A 17,138-nucleotide genomic window follows, 5' to 3' on the forward strand; every position below is an offset into this window, starting at 1 on the left:
TATAAGAGATGGAATGCTACCCTAGTAGTAGAATGAAGGTGTAATTGTGTTAGATGAAGGATGACGTTCAGGCCTGCGATTGAGTAATGATTTCATGAATTGTATAGGATTAGAATACCCACGTAAGGTAAATCTCCATGGGATGCTATGAAATACAATTATGGAGGTATAGTTTTGTATCGCCCCCAGGTGGGTCAGGAAATATCACTTCAAATGTTCCACGATGCAACGTATGCCCTAGTGATTACGTAAGAGGTTTCAAGTTATAAATAGTAGATTGTAGATCAATATTGAGGTGAATCAACAATGGATGGACATAAGTCACAAAGTATGAGATGAGATTAGGCCGTCATTATTAAGATGAATGGTAATGAGGAATCATTAAAGGACATAGATTTATACATATGGGAGAAACAACGGAAGTAACCTGGAGTTTGGTAGTAGACCTCAGTAACAATAAATCGAGGTAAGAGTTATGGTAAAGTATGACCTACTTAGATGCAGTAAAGTCATGCGGATAGATAACCGAGCCTGTGAAATAAGATATAGCAATATTTGTAAGTTCGACAAGGTACCTAGCGAAGAACGTCAATATACCTATAAATGCCCAGAGGGACATCTTGTAAAGCTCTGTATATTTTTACAAAGTGAGGCCTAGAGATGGGCTAAAAACTGGAGGAAAAAGGAGAGAAAAGTCGCATAGGTGCATTTATAGGAAAAAAGTTGTACAGGCTGCATGACAGAAGGTAGCAAAAGTTACGAGATTGGAAAGATTCCAACTACAAGTCGTGGTGTGAGAAAGAGGCCTAAAGAAGGGAATGCCCTGGCCTTTGGATTCATTCACAAAACAATTGCCTAGATGGCAAGAAGAGTACTAAAGTATTCGCAAGAACTATAAGTTATGATAATTATAAGTGCATCAGTCAACATTATAGGACGAATGTTCCAAAGGAGGGAATGATGTTACACCCCATGTTTTCGTGCGTGAAAGTGCGCCATAAATAAATTGATAAAAGCTCGGAAATGAGATGTTACATCCCGCATTTTCGTACGTTAAAATTTCGTCATATGTTAATCAACGTAAGTTCAGGAATGAGATTATTTTGAGATTATAAGCATTATGCTATTTCAAACAAGTGATGAGTAAATTCGTGAAGGAGAGAGGGTAAGCAAATTGAAGAAAATTAGTTTCATTGAAGTTTGACAATTGGGGATAAAATACGGTCCAAGCTATAATGCCCCGTATTTATGGACTAGTGCCTTACAAGGTACCACATGACCATGATAGTAAAGATGTATAAAGTATGTTAAAAGTAAGTAGTATTTTAAGTAATTTGAGATAATTCATAATTATGTGGATAATTGGTTAATTATTGGTTAGTGGAAGATTAACAAGTTAATTAAGGGAATTTATAGATAAGCTTAATAAGCCAAAAAAGTGGCAGCAACTCAAAGCCAATCTGGTGATTCTTTACTTGCATTATTAGATGGCATTTTAAGAGATATTTGGTGGCTAAAGTAAGCCTTATTAAGTGGGGCCCACATCCATATATAAGACATCTCAAATTTAAGAGTCATGAATAAAGTAACGTGAGTCATTCTAATATGTATCTGCATATATCACATAAGCAACGAAGATCTTCAACAATTTAAATCAATGTGATATAATAGAGGTGGAGGTGCCAATTATAGAACAGATATTCCCAAGACTAGCTAATTTATTACAAGAGTTCTCTGAAATAGTTCTAGTAAAGGAGGCCCCCCTTTGATCTGCTAGAAAGTTGGCAGCCACAAAGTGAGGGACGGTATCAAGTTTCAATTGAGTGCTGAAATAGGCAAGCTTGGTACTTTCTGTTGCCAAGAGATGGGCTACTGAATTTGCTTCGTGAAAACTGTGCCTGCTGTTCTGGATCTCTAGCTAGATTATTAACCACCTGCAAGACTGAACGATTGAGTTATATGTAGGATGATTACTTTGAATCAGTTGTATTACTTCCATCAAGTCTGTTTCCACCTCTAGCGACTTCAATTTTCTTTCATGGGCAAGCTGCAGTCCTTGATTTAAAGCAAGAAGTTCGGCGTAAGTATGATTAAGCACATGAGTATGTTCCTGGAAACCAACAATCCAATCTCCGGTGGAATTTCGGATGATACCACCCAAACCACCAATCTTATCATTGCCTTTATAAGCTCCATCTTTATTCAATTTATATGCACCTTGCCTTGTCTTATGCCATTTAACCTTTATGCTCTTTTTGTTGGTTGGGCTAGAGTGATTGTAGGTAAGGAGCTTAAATTCTTGTGCACGGGTAATAACTACGCTTAGAGAGAGATCTTGTTGGTCATTGTTAAAGTTGTTATTGTTTCTATTGATCCACAGGTTCCAAAGTGAAAACGGAAAAATTTCAAGCCAATCTAACATTAAGAGAGGTATTGGGGATTGAAACCTTTTTACAGTATCAATCCAATGGCCCTCCACCAGCGTGATGCTAGTATTATTGATACCAATTTCATTCCAAAACCTGTTAGCTATGAGGCAAGAAAGGAATATATGGGTAATGGTTTCTTCAGCACTCTTACAGATTGGACATATTCTATAAATGTTGATACCAATATGATTGAGATAGGTTCTAGTTGGAAGTCTATTATGATAACAAAGCCAAAGAAAAAAGATGATTTTTTTTGAAGCGCGAAGATGCCAAATCCAGTCAAAGTCATTGACAGACCCTTCATGGTTGTCAATAAGACTATATGTGGATTTAGTGGTAAAAATACCATTTGCATTGATGGACCAAATTGGACGATCGTGGCAAAGCTCATTCTGAGGGATGTTGATGCTTGTAATATAATTTTTTAAATAATCAGGTAATTCGAAAGATATACCAGAAAGATCCCATGTTGCATCAGACCAAAGATTATGGATATTAAGGCTCTCTTCGCGCAGGGTTAAGGGTCCATGAATAATGGTTCGAAGGGGAGGAAGGTTAAGGATCCATCTATGGTTCCAAAAATTTATATTTTTACCATTGCCAATCTCCCAAGTAATAGCCTCCTTGCAGATATACCAACCTTTGAGAATATTTTTCCAAATAAAGGAGCTATTTGAAGGATTCTTTTTGGAAGAGTATTGAGTAATGAGAGTGTTATCCCAGAGCGAAGGAGGATTAATAAAAAATCTCCAAGCTAAGCAGGTTAACATGGTCAAATTTTTTGTAGAAGTTTTTACTAGACCTAACCCCCCTTGGCGCTTGGGCTTAGTGATGGTTTTCCAGTTAACAAGATGCAACTTTCTCTTAGTAGTAGTAGTCCCCCAAAGGAAGTTCCGTTGAATTTTGTCAATGTGATTAAGAATTTTAACTGGCAGATGAATATATTGCATAACATGATTAGGTATGCTAGATAGAGTAGAGAAGATCAATGTCGATCTGCCTGCCATAGTAAGGCAACTAATTTTCCAGTTGGCTAGCTTGGATCTCATCCTGTCAATAACAAATTGAAAGTCTGATGCTTTAGGGTGTCTACTTAAGATAGGAAATCCAAGATATTTGCCAAAGTTGCTGGAACTATTAATGCCAAAAAAGTTAGAGATTTCAGTTCTAAGGTTATCAGGGCAGTTTAAGGAGAATATAATTTTTGATTTTGTAGTATTGATTTTCTGCCCTGATAAATTACAGAAAACATTAATGCCTTCTAAAATAGTAGAGCAAGATTTTTTATTGGCCCTATCCATTTGAGTTAAATCATCAGCAAAGAATAAATGTAACAAAGGAGGGCTCCTAGGAGACAACTTAATAGGGTCCCAATTCGCACAATCAACTACATGATTAATATATCTAGAAAACATTTCCATGCTTAGGATAAAAATGTAAGGGGACATAGGATCACCTTGTCTAATACCCCTAGTTGGCATAAAGAAAGGAGTTCTAGTCCCATTAACTAGAATGGAAATGTTAGTAGTGGTGTCACGACCCGAATCAGAGGGCCGCGACGGGAACCCGGTGCTTTACTCAATCGAGTATCAACGTAACATATCTTTCTTATCATACTATCATGAGTAAATGAGCCAAAAAACCGATCATGAGATAACAAGAATAAAACCTGAGGGAATACTCAACATATGAAGACCCAAAATGATATACAAACTTATATTTGTGACATACGGGCCTATAAGGCCGACATGACCATTTGTAAACTCAAAACATAGGCCGACAAGGCCATACAAGTGTCCTTACACCTGACATCTGTCTACAAGCCTCTAAGAGTACATAAAATCATAAAGATCGGGACAGGGCCCCGCCATACCAATCAATACATATCCAAAGCATACTGACCAACTAGGCAACTCCGGAGCAAGTGGAGTGCACCAACACCTTCGCTGAGCTGATAGCCTACTAGGAGGACTGTCAACCTATCAATCGGGACCTGCGGGCATGACACGCAGCATCCCCAGGCAAAAGGGATGTCAGTACGAATAAAGTACCGAGTATGTAAGGTTGGAAATCATAAACAAGAACAGTAATGTAAAGAGAGATAGAGGAGATACAACCTGTAACATCTGAGTGCCTCTGGGGGCTACTGATATGAAATGCATAATACTTATATATACATGAACTTTTTTAAAAACATTCGCCTCTGTGGGCATCATCATCATATCGTACCCGGCCTCAAAGAGGACTCGGTAAAAACGTACCCGACCATCATAAGGCTCGGTAGAATCGTACCCGGCCACATGGATCTCGGTAAACCTAACTGATCAGTGGTTGCACAATAGGTGCCATACCCGGCCGACTATAGCGCGGCTCGGTAGAGTAAAATAGATACATATATATAATGCATGCTCGACTCATGGAATCACGTTCTAACCCTTTCGGAGTGATGTAAGGTCATTGCACCTTCGATTAACATTATGGACATCCCTACCATCAGTATGAACCTTAGTGGGATTTAAGGATCATACACACTTGTTTAGAATAACTTTATAAGGAAAGAACAACATGGACAACCTTAGTTTCTAGGAGTAGATCCGTTATGAATTAGCGTACCGTTTATGTTCATGTCACTTTAGATCATGCCAAAAGAAAGAAGTAAGTGCCTTAACATACCTTGTATATTCTTCCCAACCTCAAGCTATGCAATTTCACGGCTCCTTAGTCTACAATAAGAGAAATGACACTCTCGTTATCGTTTAAGCGTCGTAACTATTATGTATCGACCACAACCTATTTTACAATGAAACGGACAGAACCTCCCCTATATATATGACTTCACACTAGTCAAAACAATCACAAACAGCCCAACATACCCCTATCACTTCATACACAACACGACAACCATAATAGTGTCAACCAACACAAAAATGTTACGACGAACGACCAACAAACAACCTTGCCATTATGTGGTGTTTCTCCACAAACTTCCTCCTCTCAACTACATAAAAATAGTAGTAAAAGATACAACCCAATACCAATACGAAACAGCCCAAAAATATTCCCACAAGTTCATCAACTCAAAAATAATTTTTCAGTTTACTTAAACACGTTTCGACTTGTCTTTTCTTTCAAATTGGAAAATACAACCAAAAGTACATCATTATACCTCTTATACAATAAACAAGCCATGAATTCAACTTAAAAATAAGTTTACAACCAGCCAACCATTACACAAGAACAAACAACATACCATTCTTTCGAAACTAGCTAGGTCTATTCTTTACGATCGAGTTACAACTCGCAAGCGCATAGATAATGGAAGGAGAAGCATAAACTTACCTTGTACTGAGTATAACCCACGAAACCTAGTCCGTTTTCATCAAAAATAAGTTCCTCAACACGGATACAAGAAGGAGAAAGAGAAACTAGCAAGCTGTCCGGACTTTTCAGCACTAGAATCGCATCGTAACACCCGGAATACCCTAGGGTTTGTGTGGGATTTTTGTGGAGGAGTTGAAGGGGTTCAATTAGGTTTTCTTGGTCTTAAAGATAGGTGAAATAACTGAGTTTATAATCCCTTAAAAGTCCCCTCTTGACCGACTTAGTTGAGGCCTCTCTTTTTGGCAAGTAGGTGATGCACCTACTTGTCACCTACTAGCTGCGCGGTCTCGCAAAAATGCGAATATCTATATACTCCGAGATCGTATTGATAAACGGTTTAATGAGTTGAAAACTAGACTCATAGATCTTAAATTCAATATGTAGATCATACCTTTATTCAAAGTATGTTGGGAGAAAAGCTCAGCTACATTTAACCTAAGTTTCAACTCATTTTTGAATGTAACTTGTGATGACCTTTTCCAACTTTTGTTCCACAACTTGCTTGACTTAAAAACATAACACACGACTATCATACGACTAAAATAACTCATAACATAACCTCATCATCATGTTAATCACCCTTGTCTCACCCCAAAAGTATAGGTTATAACATTCCAAACTTGTCGACATTCGACGAAACTTATTTTCTTTAATTCATTCAGCGCCTAAGCTTTCCAACCCTTTTGGTACTCGTTATTCATGATCATAAAGATTTGTAACCTCCATTATAAAAGGATTAAATTACTTTACGTACTTTCAAAGTTGATCTCATTTCTGAGCTTACATCAGTTGACTTACGGATACTCTAACATACGAAAACATAGGGTGTAACATCATTCCCCCCTTTGGAACATTCGTCCTCGAATGTTGACTGATCCACTTATCAGTTTCATAACCCATTGCTCTTGTGAACACTTTAATACTCTTCTAGTCATATAGGCAACTATTCTTTGAATAAATCCAAAGTTAGTATTCCCCCTTTAGTCCTCCTTCTCATACCACGACTTGTGGTCGAACCCCTTCCAATCTCGTAACTGTTGCTCCTTTTTGTCATGCAGCCTGTACGACTTTTTCCTTGTATGTGTGCCTATGCGACTCTTTCTTTTTTCTCCAGCTTTTATCCAATCTCTAGGTAGCACGTTGTAAACATATACAAAGCTTGATATGTTGTCTGTCTGGGCATCTATGGGTATACTAAAGTTTTTTACTCGGTACTTTGTTAAACTTACGACTTTTGCTATATCTTGTTTCATAGCCTCAGTTATCTATGCTAATGGCTTTAATACAACTAGGTAGGTCATATTATACAATAACTCTTACTTCGGTTTACTATTACCGAGGTCTGCCACCCAACTCCAGGTTACTCTCTCACCGCTTATCCTATATGTATAATCCTTATTACTGTTCATCTAAAGAATGACATCATAATCTCATCTCATACTTTGGAATCTTTATCCATCTATTATTGATTTACCTTAATGTTAATCTATAATCCACCACTGATAACTTGAAACCTCTTACATAATACATTGCCTCAAGTCTCACGTCTCATCGGGGAACATTTGAAGTGGTTTTCCTAATCCACCAGGGACAATACTATACTTCAATAACCGTATTTCATAGCATCCCAATGTGATTCGGCTTATGGGGGTATCCTAGTCCCATGCCATCCATGAAATCTCTTCTCTTTGAATCATTACTCAAATGAAGGCCTATATATCATCCTTTTATAATTTACCACTATTACATTCTTACATTACGACCAGAGGAGCATTCCATCTCTTCTAAATGCTCCTAGTCTTAGACTCCTCCGTGTTAATTCAAGCTATACTGAGCCTTTTATAACATATATAAACCATCAACTCTCTTGTTTGATGGGATTAATACCGAAGTCTTACCTATTCTTATCAGCTTCTAACTCACCTTTTCTCACCCTTACTCACATCTACCCAAAATCTTTTCACTCTACTATACTTTCGCTTCCGACCTACACATTTATTTATTCTACTCAGAACCTTCCTTTAACTTGCAAGCACCTTAGATTCCATTTTGCGCATTCTCAGCTGTCTTTAAATGTAAATAATTATTTTTTCTGGTCGTTCTGCCACTTGCTACATGGATACTTGGCTTATCATAGTGCCCACGAATACTGGAATTCCCTGTAACGCGTATGCTCTCAAGTATCACCTTTGATGTTTTTTTTTCCTTTTTTTCTGTTCATTAGCCATGATAGGTGCCACTTTCTTATGGAGTGCATGCAATATTATAGTGAGACTGCTGTTACAAGATCAAAGATCATTTCCTTTTTAGGTCACTATGCTTAGGTGGAAACCTTCTTCCTTATTTCCTCAGCTAGTCTTTCGTGGTAGTACTTAGGAGACCTTTTGGATCTTGTAAAGTTGTGATCTTGTTATACTGTATACTCGAAGGAATTTTTGATATTCTTACTCGCCTACAAACATCCTTACTTACATACCTCCGTGCCGTTGTGCTCGTAGGATTACTTGTAAAATCAGATTTTGATTATCTCCTTAGTGGTACCCTCCATTATTCCTGTAATACTTATACAATACTTTTAAATACCCCAACTCCTATCTGAGCATTTCTCAAGGTTTATGACGTCATATTTGCGAGACTGAATTCACTATATTAGGATTCACTACGTTTATCTTGCATGATCTGTTGACTCGTCTATAACCTCCTATTTAGCCATAACTGGGCTCTTCCTTAATAAAATCCCAAATACTCGTTGGCCTATCCTTACATCAATTTTCCGCGTAATCTTTCTTGGGTTATTTCCTTTGTTTTAACTTACCTCATACATTGGCCTCTGATCTATCAATGACATTTCGGGCAGGAACCCTTACTTCCTTTCCTTGATGTCGTGTTTGTATAATGCACTGATATCGTAGCATATCTGTAGGCTTTGAATAAGTACAATCTCATCCCTTTTTCACATTACCGCATTATTCTTCTACCACTCCATGATTAGTAGAACCACTAAATTCTGACTTCATGCCATATCACTCCATATTCCCACCTTTAGAGGAGTAATAAGAGCTGGAGCTACGACCATCTACCTATAGATATTTTACCTCTATATATTTGACGTCTTTTCACATCATCGATTACCCTTACTCTCCTTGTGGTAATACTTTTTGTACCAAGGATAATAAAACTCCTTGCTCGCGAGGATGACACTTAGTGTAACTGGCGCACATAGTCCCTTAAGCTTAACTTTGCTCATATTGCTTGCTTTAGGGACGCGACTTCCTGAATGACCATTAAAGGGCATTGTTTTGTCATCCATTCTATTATCGCCGGAACGCAACCTCTGAAATTCTCATGATGCAGAATATTATCATATCATTTTGTCCCTAGTTCACGTTTAGTTTATCTTGTTTACCAGCCCATACTGATTTCTACTACTCTGGGGGTATATCTTTTCCTGCTGGTAATCGCGTTAGAGTTGCGAACTTATTTCTCGAAAAGAAGATATGACTTTATGGCCTATACTCCTTTGTTGTTTCAAGGTCTGTCACCTCTCATATTTTTCCTTCACTTAACTATAGACTCTATAATTCTGTCATTTTCATCATCATTTTTTTCCACCGTTGTCATCCATGTGGACATCTTACTCATAATTCTTCATTAACTCTATTCTTATTTTCCTACTAACATTTATGTCTATCACTTTATTCTGAAAACATCAACAAGACATTCTTTTGCTTTTAGCTCCCCTTGCTTCATCTCACTGGCTTTTCAGGATGCTTAAAATTCTCTCTCCTAGGGACACGAGCCATGCTAAGGTAATATTTATCCCTTCAAGGCTTCCAGTGGCTATCTTTGTAGTACTCATATCTAGCTGTACTATTTTAGAGTGCGCCATCTGGGTATCTCACAAGGAGATTTATTAGCACATTTGCATTATGCTTCAGAAATTGTCAACTAACACAAACAATCAATTCACCATTATGGGTTATCCTAACCCTAACCGGATCCTGATATCTCGTCCTTTTCTTAATCTACACATGTTATCCCCCAATAGGGTATAACTGAGATGGGTATGGTCAATTATAAATACCTCTATTACTGTTGAGGGTAACTTACAATGCTTATATTTTTCTGCCGGAGATGAAAATACCGATAATCTTTATTAACTAGGTGCCTTGTACCCTTCCCATCTTGCTCCTTTTACTTGTTGAAGCTTGTATCTATCTTTTGAATCTTTCATTGCCTTTAGGGGTGGATAGATATTCTTTGCCTTAAGGCTCCTTATCGAGAAGCTTACACTTCTTAGTATACACATGATCTACTGAAGACCTTATATTTACCCATCATATGCATCATGCAAAATCGAGCTCCTCTAACTCAACTCTTTCACAGCCACATACAATCTTTTACCAACCATCTTTTTAAATGTAGGTATCATTGTATTACGACTAAAGTCGAATTTACGAGTTTGAATTCTTACAACAAAGCTCTACCACACGATCTAGAATAAGAAAAAAGAGTGACAGTCCTAAATGCCCTGTAGCCTTCTGCTTATAAGTGTGGTGCACTACACACCCAAAAACAAGACTCTACTAGACACGGCTTGTAGAATCCCTAGGACAGAACTGCTCTGATACCACTTTTGTCACGACCCGAATCAGAGAGCCGCGACGGGCACCCGGTGCTTTACTCAACCGAGTACCAATGTAACATATCTTTCTTATCATACTGTCATGAGTAAATGAGCCAGAAAACCGGTAATGAGATAACATGAATAAAACCTGAGGGAATACTCAACATATGAAGACCCAAATGATATACAAACTTATATTTGTGACATACGGGCCTATAAGGCTGACATGACCATTTGTAAACTCAAAACATAGGCCGACAAGGCCATACAAGTGTGCCTACACCTGACATCTGTCTACAAGCCTCTAAGAGTACATAAAATCATAAAGATCGGGATAGGGCCCCGCCATACCAATCAATATATATCCAAAGCATACTGACCAACTAGGCAACTCCGGAGCAAGTGGAGTGCACCAACACCTTCGCTGAGCTGATAACCTATTAGGAGGACTGTCAACCTATCAATCAGGACCTGCGGGCATGACACGCATCATCCCCAGGCAAAAAGGATGTCAGTACGAATAAAGTACCGAGTATGTAAGGTAGGAAAGCATAAAAAAGAACAGTAATGTAAAGAGAGATAGAGGAGATACAACCTGTAACATCTGAGTGCCTCTGGGGGCTACTGACATGAAATACATAATACATATATATACATGAACTTTTTTAAAAACATTCGCCTCTGTGGGCATCATCATCATCATATCGTACTCGGCCTCAAAGAGGCTCGGTAAAAATGTACCCGGCCATCATAAGGCTCGGTAGAATCGTACCCGACCACGTGGAGCTCGCTAAACCCAACTGATCAGTGGTTTCACAATAGGTGCCATACCCGACCGACTATAGCGCGGCTCGGTAGAGTAAAATAGATACATATATATAATGCATGCTCGACTCATGGAGTTACGTTCTAACCCTTTCGGAGTGATGTAAGGTCATTGCACCTTCGATTAACATTATGGACATCCCTACCATCAGTATGAACCTTAGTGGGATTTAAGGATCATACACACTTGTTTAGAATAACTTTATAAGGAAAGAACAACATGGACAACCTTAGTTTCTAGGAGTAGATCCGTTATGAATTAGCGTACCGTTTATGTTCATGTCACTTTAGATCATGCCAAAAGAAAGAAGTAAGTGCCTTAACATACCTTGTATATTCTTCCCAACCTCAAGTTATGCAATTTCAGGGCTCCTTAGTCTACAATAAGAGAAATGACACTCTCGTTATCGTTTAAGCGTCGTAACTATTATGTATCGACCACAACCTATTTTACAATGAAACGGACAGAACCTCCCCTATATATATGACTTCACACTAGTCAAGACAATCACAAATAGCCCAACATACCCCTATCACTTCATACACAACACGACAACCATAATAGTGTCAACCAACCCGAAAATATTACGAGGAATGACTAACAAACAACCTTGCCATTATGTGGTGTTTCTCCACAACCTTCCTCATCTCAACTCCATAAAAATAGTAGTAAAAGGTACAACCCAATACCAACATGAAACAGCCCAAAAATATTCCCACAAGTTCAGTAACTCAAAAATAATTTTTCAGTTTACTTAAACACGTTTCGACTTGTCTTTTCTTTCAAATTGGGAAATACAACCAAAAGTACATCATTATACCTCTTATCCAATATACCAGCCATGAATTCAACTTAAAAATAAGTTTACAACCAGCCAACCATTACACAAGAACAAACAACATACCATTCTTTCGAAACTAGCTAGGTCTATTCTTTACGATCGAGTTACAACTCGCAAACATATAGATAGTGGGAGGAGAAGCATAAACTTACCTTGTACTGAGTATAACCCACGAAACCTGGTCCTTTTTCATCAAAAATAAGTTCCTCAACACGGATACAAGAAGGAGAAAGAGAAACTAGCAAGCTGTCCGGACTTTTCAGCACTAGAATCGCGTCGTAACACCCGGAATACCCTAGGGTTTGTGTGGGATTTTTGGGGAGGAGTTGCAGGGGTTCAATTAGGTTTTCCTGGTCTGAAAGATAGGTGAAATAACTGAGTTTATAATCCCTTAAAAGTCCCCTCTTGACCGACTTAGTTGAGGCCTCTCTTTTTGGCAAGTAGGTGATGCACCTACTTGTCACCTACTAGCTGCACGGTCTCGCGAAAATGTGAATATATCTATACTCCGAGATCGTATTGATAAACGGTTTAATGAGTTGAAAACTAGACTCATAGATATTAAATTCCATATGTAGATCATCCCTTGATTCAAAGTATATTGGGAGAAAAGCTCAGCTACATTTAACCTAAGTTTCAACTCATTTTTGAATGTAAGTTGTGATGACCTTTTCCAACTTTTGTTCCACAGCTTGCTTGACTTAAAAACATAACATACGACTATCATACGACTAAACTAACTCATAAAATAACCTCATCATCATGTTAGTCACCCTTGTCTCACCCCAAAAGTATAGGTTATAACATTCCAAACTTGTCGACATTCGACGAAACTTATTTTCTTTAATTCATTCAGCACCTAAGCTTTCCAACCCTTTTGGTACTCATTATTCATGATCATAAAGATTTGTAACCTCCATTATAAAAGGATTAACTTACTTTACGTACTTTCAAAGTTGATCTCATTTCTGAGCTTACATCAATTGACTTACGGATACTCTAATATACGAAAACATAGGGTGTAACAAGCGGTAACACAAGACATAATCAATCTAGTAATATTAGGAGGAAAATTGAAGTAGCGAAGGGTTCTAAAGATGAATGACCATTCCAATCTGTCAAAAACTTTTTCTAGATCGATTTTGAGAATCATGCCATGATTAGCACCTTCACGTTTATTAAAGTTGGAAATGACCTCTTGAATAATAATAGAGTTATCACTAGCTCTTCTATTCTTTATGAAACTAGCTTGATAAGGACTGATGAGCTCATCCACATAGGGCTTTATACAATTAGCAATAATCTTGGTAATGATCTTATAGATAGTATTACATAGACCTATTGGTCTAAAGTTTTTGAGATCATTTGCATTCAGAATTTTTGGGATAAGGCAGATAAAGGTGTTATTAAGGAATTCAAGGATTTGTTGAGTGTTAAAGATATTTTTGCAATAACTAAGCACCACAGGACCAACAATGGACCAATATTTTTGGTAAAAAAAGGGTGAAACCTGTCTGGTCCAAGAGCTTTAAAGGGTTTAAAGGAGAAGAGAGCGGAAATAATTTCTTGATCAGTAATCGGTCTGTCTAGGTTGTGTAAATTTAATTTGTTGAAGGAACTAATACTAGAGTTGATGCCCTTCCAATTCGAACTAATATGACTTGTGGTGAAAATATCCCTAAAACAATTTAACGTATGGTCAACTACCTGAGCGGGGTCTTCAATCCAATTTCCCACATTATCTTTGAAGTGCGTAATTCTATTATGCCTAAGCCTATTAATGGCGGAGATATGAAAAAGTCTAGTATTTGCATCTCCCTCATTGAGCCAATTAATTCTGGATCGAAGCTTCCAAAAATCCTCTTCCATCCTAAGCACATTATTGTACTCATTAACTATAGTAGATTCAAGCTGCTGTAAAAAGGGGTTCGAAGTGTACTTGTCAGAGGATTGAATACCATTAAGTCTAGCAAGAAGTCTACGCTTCTTATGAAAGATGTTACCAAAGACTTCGTTGTTCCACCGAGTAACTTCATGCTCAAAATAATTGACTGCTTCTAAGAGATGTTTGTTACTCCAGCATTTGTCCACTATATTGATAAAGGTCAGATGGGAGAACCACATGGTTTCAAGCCTAAAAGGTTTGCTAGTGTTGCTCTTAAAACTAGGGCTTAGTCTAATAAGGAGAGGGTTGTGATCTGAGTAGGTTTTGGGGAGATGGTTTACTATGGCATTTGGATAAATACTAAGCCATTCATCATTAACAAAACATCTATCTAATCTCTCCATAATCAGGCCAGTACTTCTTTTCCGACAATTCGACCAGGTATATTTACATCCCTTAAAACCAAGATCTAACAGCTTACACTTGTTAATACAGTTCCAAATCTTGGAGGCTCTAGTATTATTTATAGGGCGTCCTCCCCACTTGTCATCAGACATTAAAACATCATTAAAATCACCTCCGACCAACCATAGACCAACATAAGTCTCATGCAACTTTTCTAAATTATTCCACATAATATTTCTATTATTAACAGTAGTATTGGCATATAAAGCACTAAAAAGCCAAGGTTTTTGATTCAGAAGTATCTTAATCATAGTATGAAGTTCTTGATCCACTCTCGCTAACTCATCTACAATCACCAAGTCATGGATCCACATAATCACTAAGCCGCCAGAACGACCCTCGACGGGGATTTCGATCATCTTACTAAAATGAAATTCATGTTGGAGGGGAGCATGGTCATGCATTCTAGTTTCTAGGAGAGTTACCATACAAGGTTTATGAGTCTCTATAATTTTCCTAAAATTTCTACGGAAGTTTGCATTATTCGCACCACGTACATTCCAAATAACAAAGGAGGTTGCTCTATTCATTAGAAATGATGGGTTTGCAGGGGTCACTGGATTCTCCTACATAAGAGAAAATGCACTTCACCTCACAGATGGGCTTAGTATTACTGCATGTTTTTCTACTGCTCGGTTTATTGGTAGCCTTATGTCCATCAAGCTTTTGAATAGTGCTACTGGGCATTTGAGAATATACTTCTTGTCTTACTTCTCTTTGAATAACAATATTGTTATTTCTCTTGGGCTTGAAATCTTTGTGCGAGATTTTCTTATGGGTCATATAGCTTCCCCTTGTTCTCCCATCACATGATTTGTCATGTCTTGTGTGTTGGGAGATAGTAGTTTGTCTAATGAGACTGGATTGATAGGCATATGGGGGTAATTGGTCTGTAGGGATTAGATTATATATCTTACTTGATTGTTCTATTGCCATGGTAAGAAGATTAGACATGTGATTATTAGAGTCTAAGGTGGAATGATTGGATTTTGACGAGGAGGGTTGGGAAGTATTTTGTAAAGCCTCGTGCTGAGGTAAAGATAAAATTTGATTCCTAGCATTGTGTTGGTTTGGAGAGTATACATTAGAATCACTTATGGGATAAGATTGGTTACTAGCAGAAAGAGAGTGCAAATCTATGGAGGTATTATCGATTTGCATGGTTTCTATATTGTGAATCATGTGAATATTAGCCCCTTGTTCTAATTGGGTGTCCTGGGTATTGCCACCGGTATTAGCCACATTTTGTTGGTTTGTAGTATTGTGAGTATTCCCACCGATATTTGCCACTTGATTTTTGTTAGTAGAATAGTTTTTGTTTTGGCATGACACCTTGGAAGAGCTACTGTTAAAAACATTACTAGTAATATTACTTATACTATTTAATGGTTGGATAGGAATTGACTTGGCACTTTTAGCATTGGCCACATCAATGCCACTTGCCTTGGTATCTTTGTTTGTCTGCCTCGTTTGTAGCAATTCATCGACAATTTGGATTTTATGCAATTTTTATTAGTAGTAGGAGAAAAATTATTGGGATCTAGGTAAGGATCATTAAGAGAAGCAAATTGATTGCTGACTAGTAGATTAGGATCGGCAGAAATATTATCTTCTTTTATGGTTGTGATAGCTTGACTAACATTTGGGGAAGTAGCAAATAAACTAGTTTTTTCTTTGTAAATTAGTTTTTGAGTATTGAGGAACTTACCTGTGGTAGCATAAAAAATTCTTACATTGATACCTGAACGAGTAGTATTCTCCTTATTCTTTTTCATTGGCAAATCCTTTTGCAATGACCTTCTCTTCCTTGGAAAAGAAACTGTTTGCCACTCTTCTGCTGATGCTGTATGGATGTTTATTTTGCTTGGAGGATTATGGAATTCTTCAGTGGGAATGAGATGTCTAAACATACATAATCGTTGAATGTGACCCAACCTTCCACAAGTCTTGCATAAAAAATTATCTCCTTCATAGAGGATGTGTTGCTTATGAGTACCAATGTAAATAAAGGCTTTAACTGGATGTTCTAATGACATCTCAATACATAATCTAGCATATCTCCCTCTGAGAGTTGCTGACATACAAGCGTCAACTTCTAAGAGGTGACCGAATTTGTTGCAAATTTTGTTTAAGATATCACCATCATAGAACTCCGTTGGCAATTGAGGAAGTCGTACCCAAACTGCAGAAGTAGTTTGTTTCACTTTGGAAGCAACAAAATTCGGGATCCACTTTATCAATGATAAAAAATATCTATTAATAAACCATGGACCTTGGTGAAGAGCTCTAACCATATTCTCTTCCTTAGATAACAATATAATAATCTTCACCCAGATCAATTAGTGGAAATTGTTCGGTGGGCTTACATAGTTCCTGGATTTTTTGCTTAAGATATTGATGTAAAATGCGCTTACCCATTAATTTGATAATGATTGAGAATTTCCATGGATTGTATATGCGCATCATTTCTTCGGAAAATAGTTGAATAGTGTTATCGCCAGATCTATAAATTGGTGAAGAAGATTATTTCCTTGGAATCTTTCTCTGAAGACATAGCAGGCACATGTGCGGAGGGATTGAAATGCATCGAGTCGCTGGCAAGTAGCTTGTCTCTAAACGAGGACTTTTCAATTGTTTTGGAATTGGTAATAGGTTCTATGTTAGGATCTGGTGGTTTAGGTGGG

At 37.6% G+C, this 17,138-nt stretch overlaps 1 protein-coding gene across 1 annotated transcript; it reads right to left on the reverse strand.

The window, feature by feature from the left end:
* Positions 1-1,808: 1,808 nt before the first annotated feature.
* Positions 1,809-16,748, reverse strand: LOC142163100 (uncharacterized). Its single transcript, XM_075220356.1, has 5 exons — positions 16,188-16,748; positions 13,812-15,020; positions 13,211-13,386; positions 1,994-3,899; positions 1,809-1,934 (listed from the first exon to the last, which is right to left on the reverse strand). Exons 1-5 carry the CDS (start codon positions 16,746-16,748, stop codon positions 1,809-1,811), a joined length of 3,978 nt encoding a protein of 1,325 aa, XP_075076457.1.
* Between the last annotated feature and the right edge of the window lie 390 nt (positions 16,749-17,138).

This window comes from Nicotiana tabacum, chromosome 1, assembly GCF_000715075.1.
Source record: "Nicotiana tabacum cultivar K326 chromosome 1, ASM71507v2, whole genome shotgun sequence".
Taxonomy (NCBI): Eukaryota; Viridiplantae; Streptophyta; class Magnoliopsida; order Solanales; family Solanaceae; genus Nicotiana; species Nicotiana tabacum.

What these genes read in the sequence shown, in the direction of transcription:
- LOC142163100 (XM_075220356.1), bottom strand. Translation starts at nt 16,748, where the DNA reads ATGGTTAGAGCTCTTCACCAAGGTCCATGGTTTATTAATAGATATTTT. An exon ending in CTACTCGTTCAGGTATCAAT is followed by an intron (nt 15,021 to 16,187) that starts GTAAGAATTTTT and finishes TCTCTTATGTAG; the next exon opens with GAGAATCCAGTGACCCCTGC. An exon ending in GGATTGAAGACCCCGCTCAG is followed by an intron (nt 13,387 to 13,811) that starts GTAGTTGACCAT and finishes AATTGTATAAAG; the next exon opens with CCCTATGTGGATGAGCTCAT.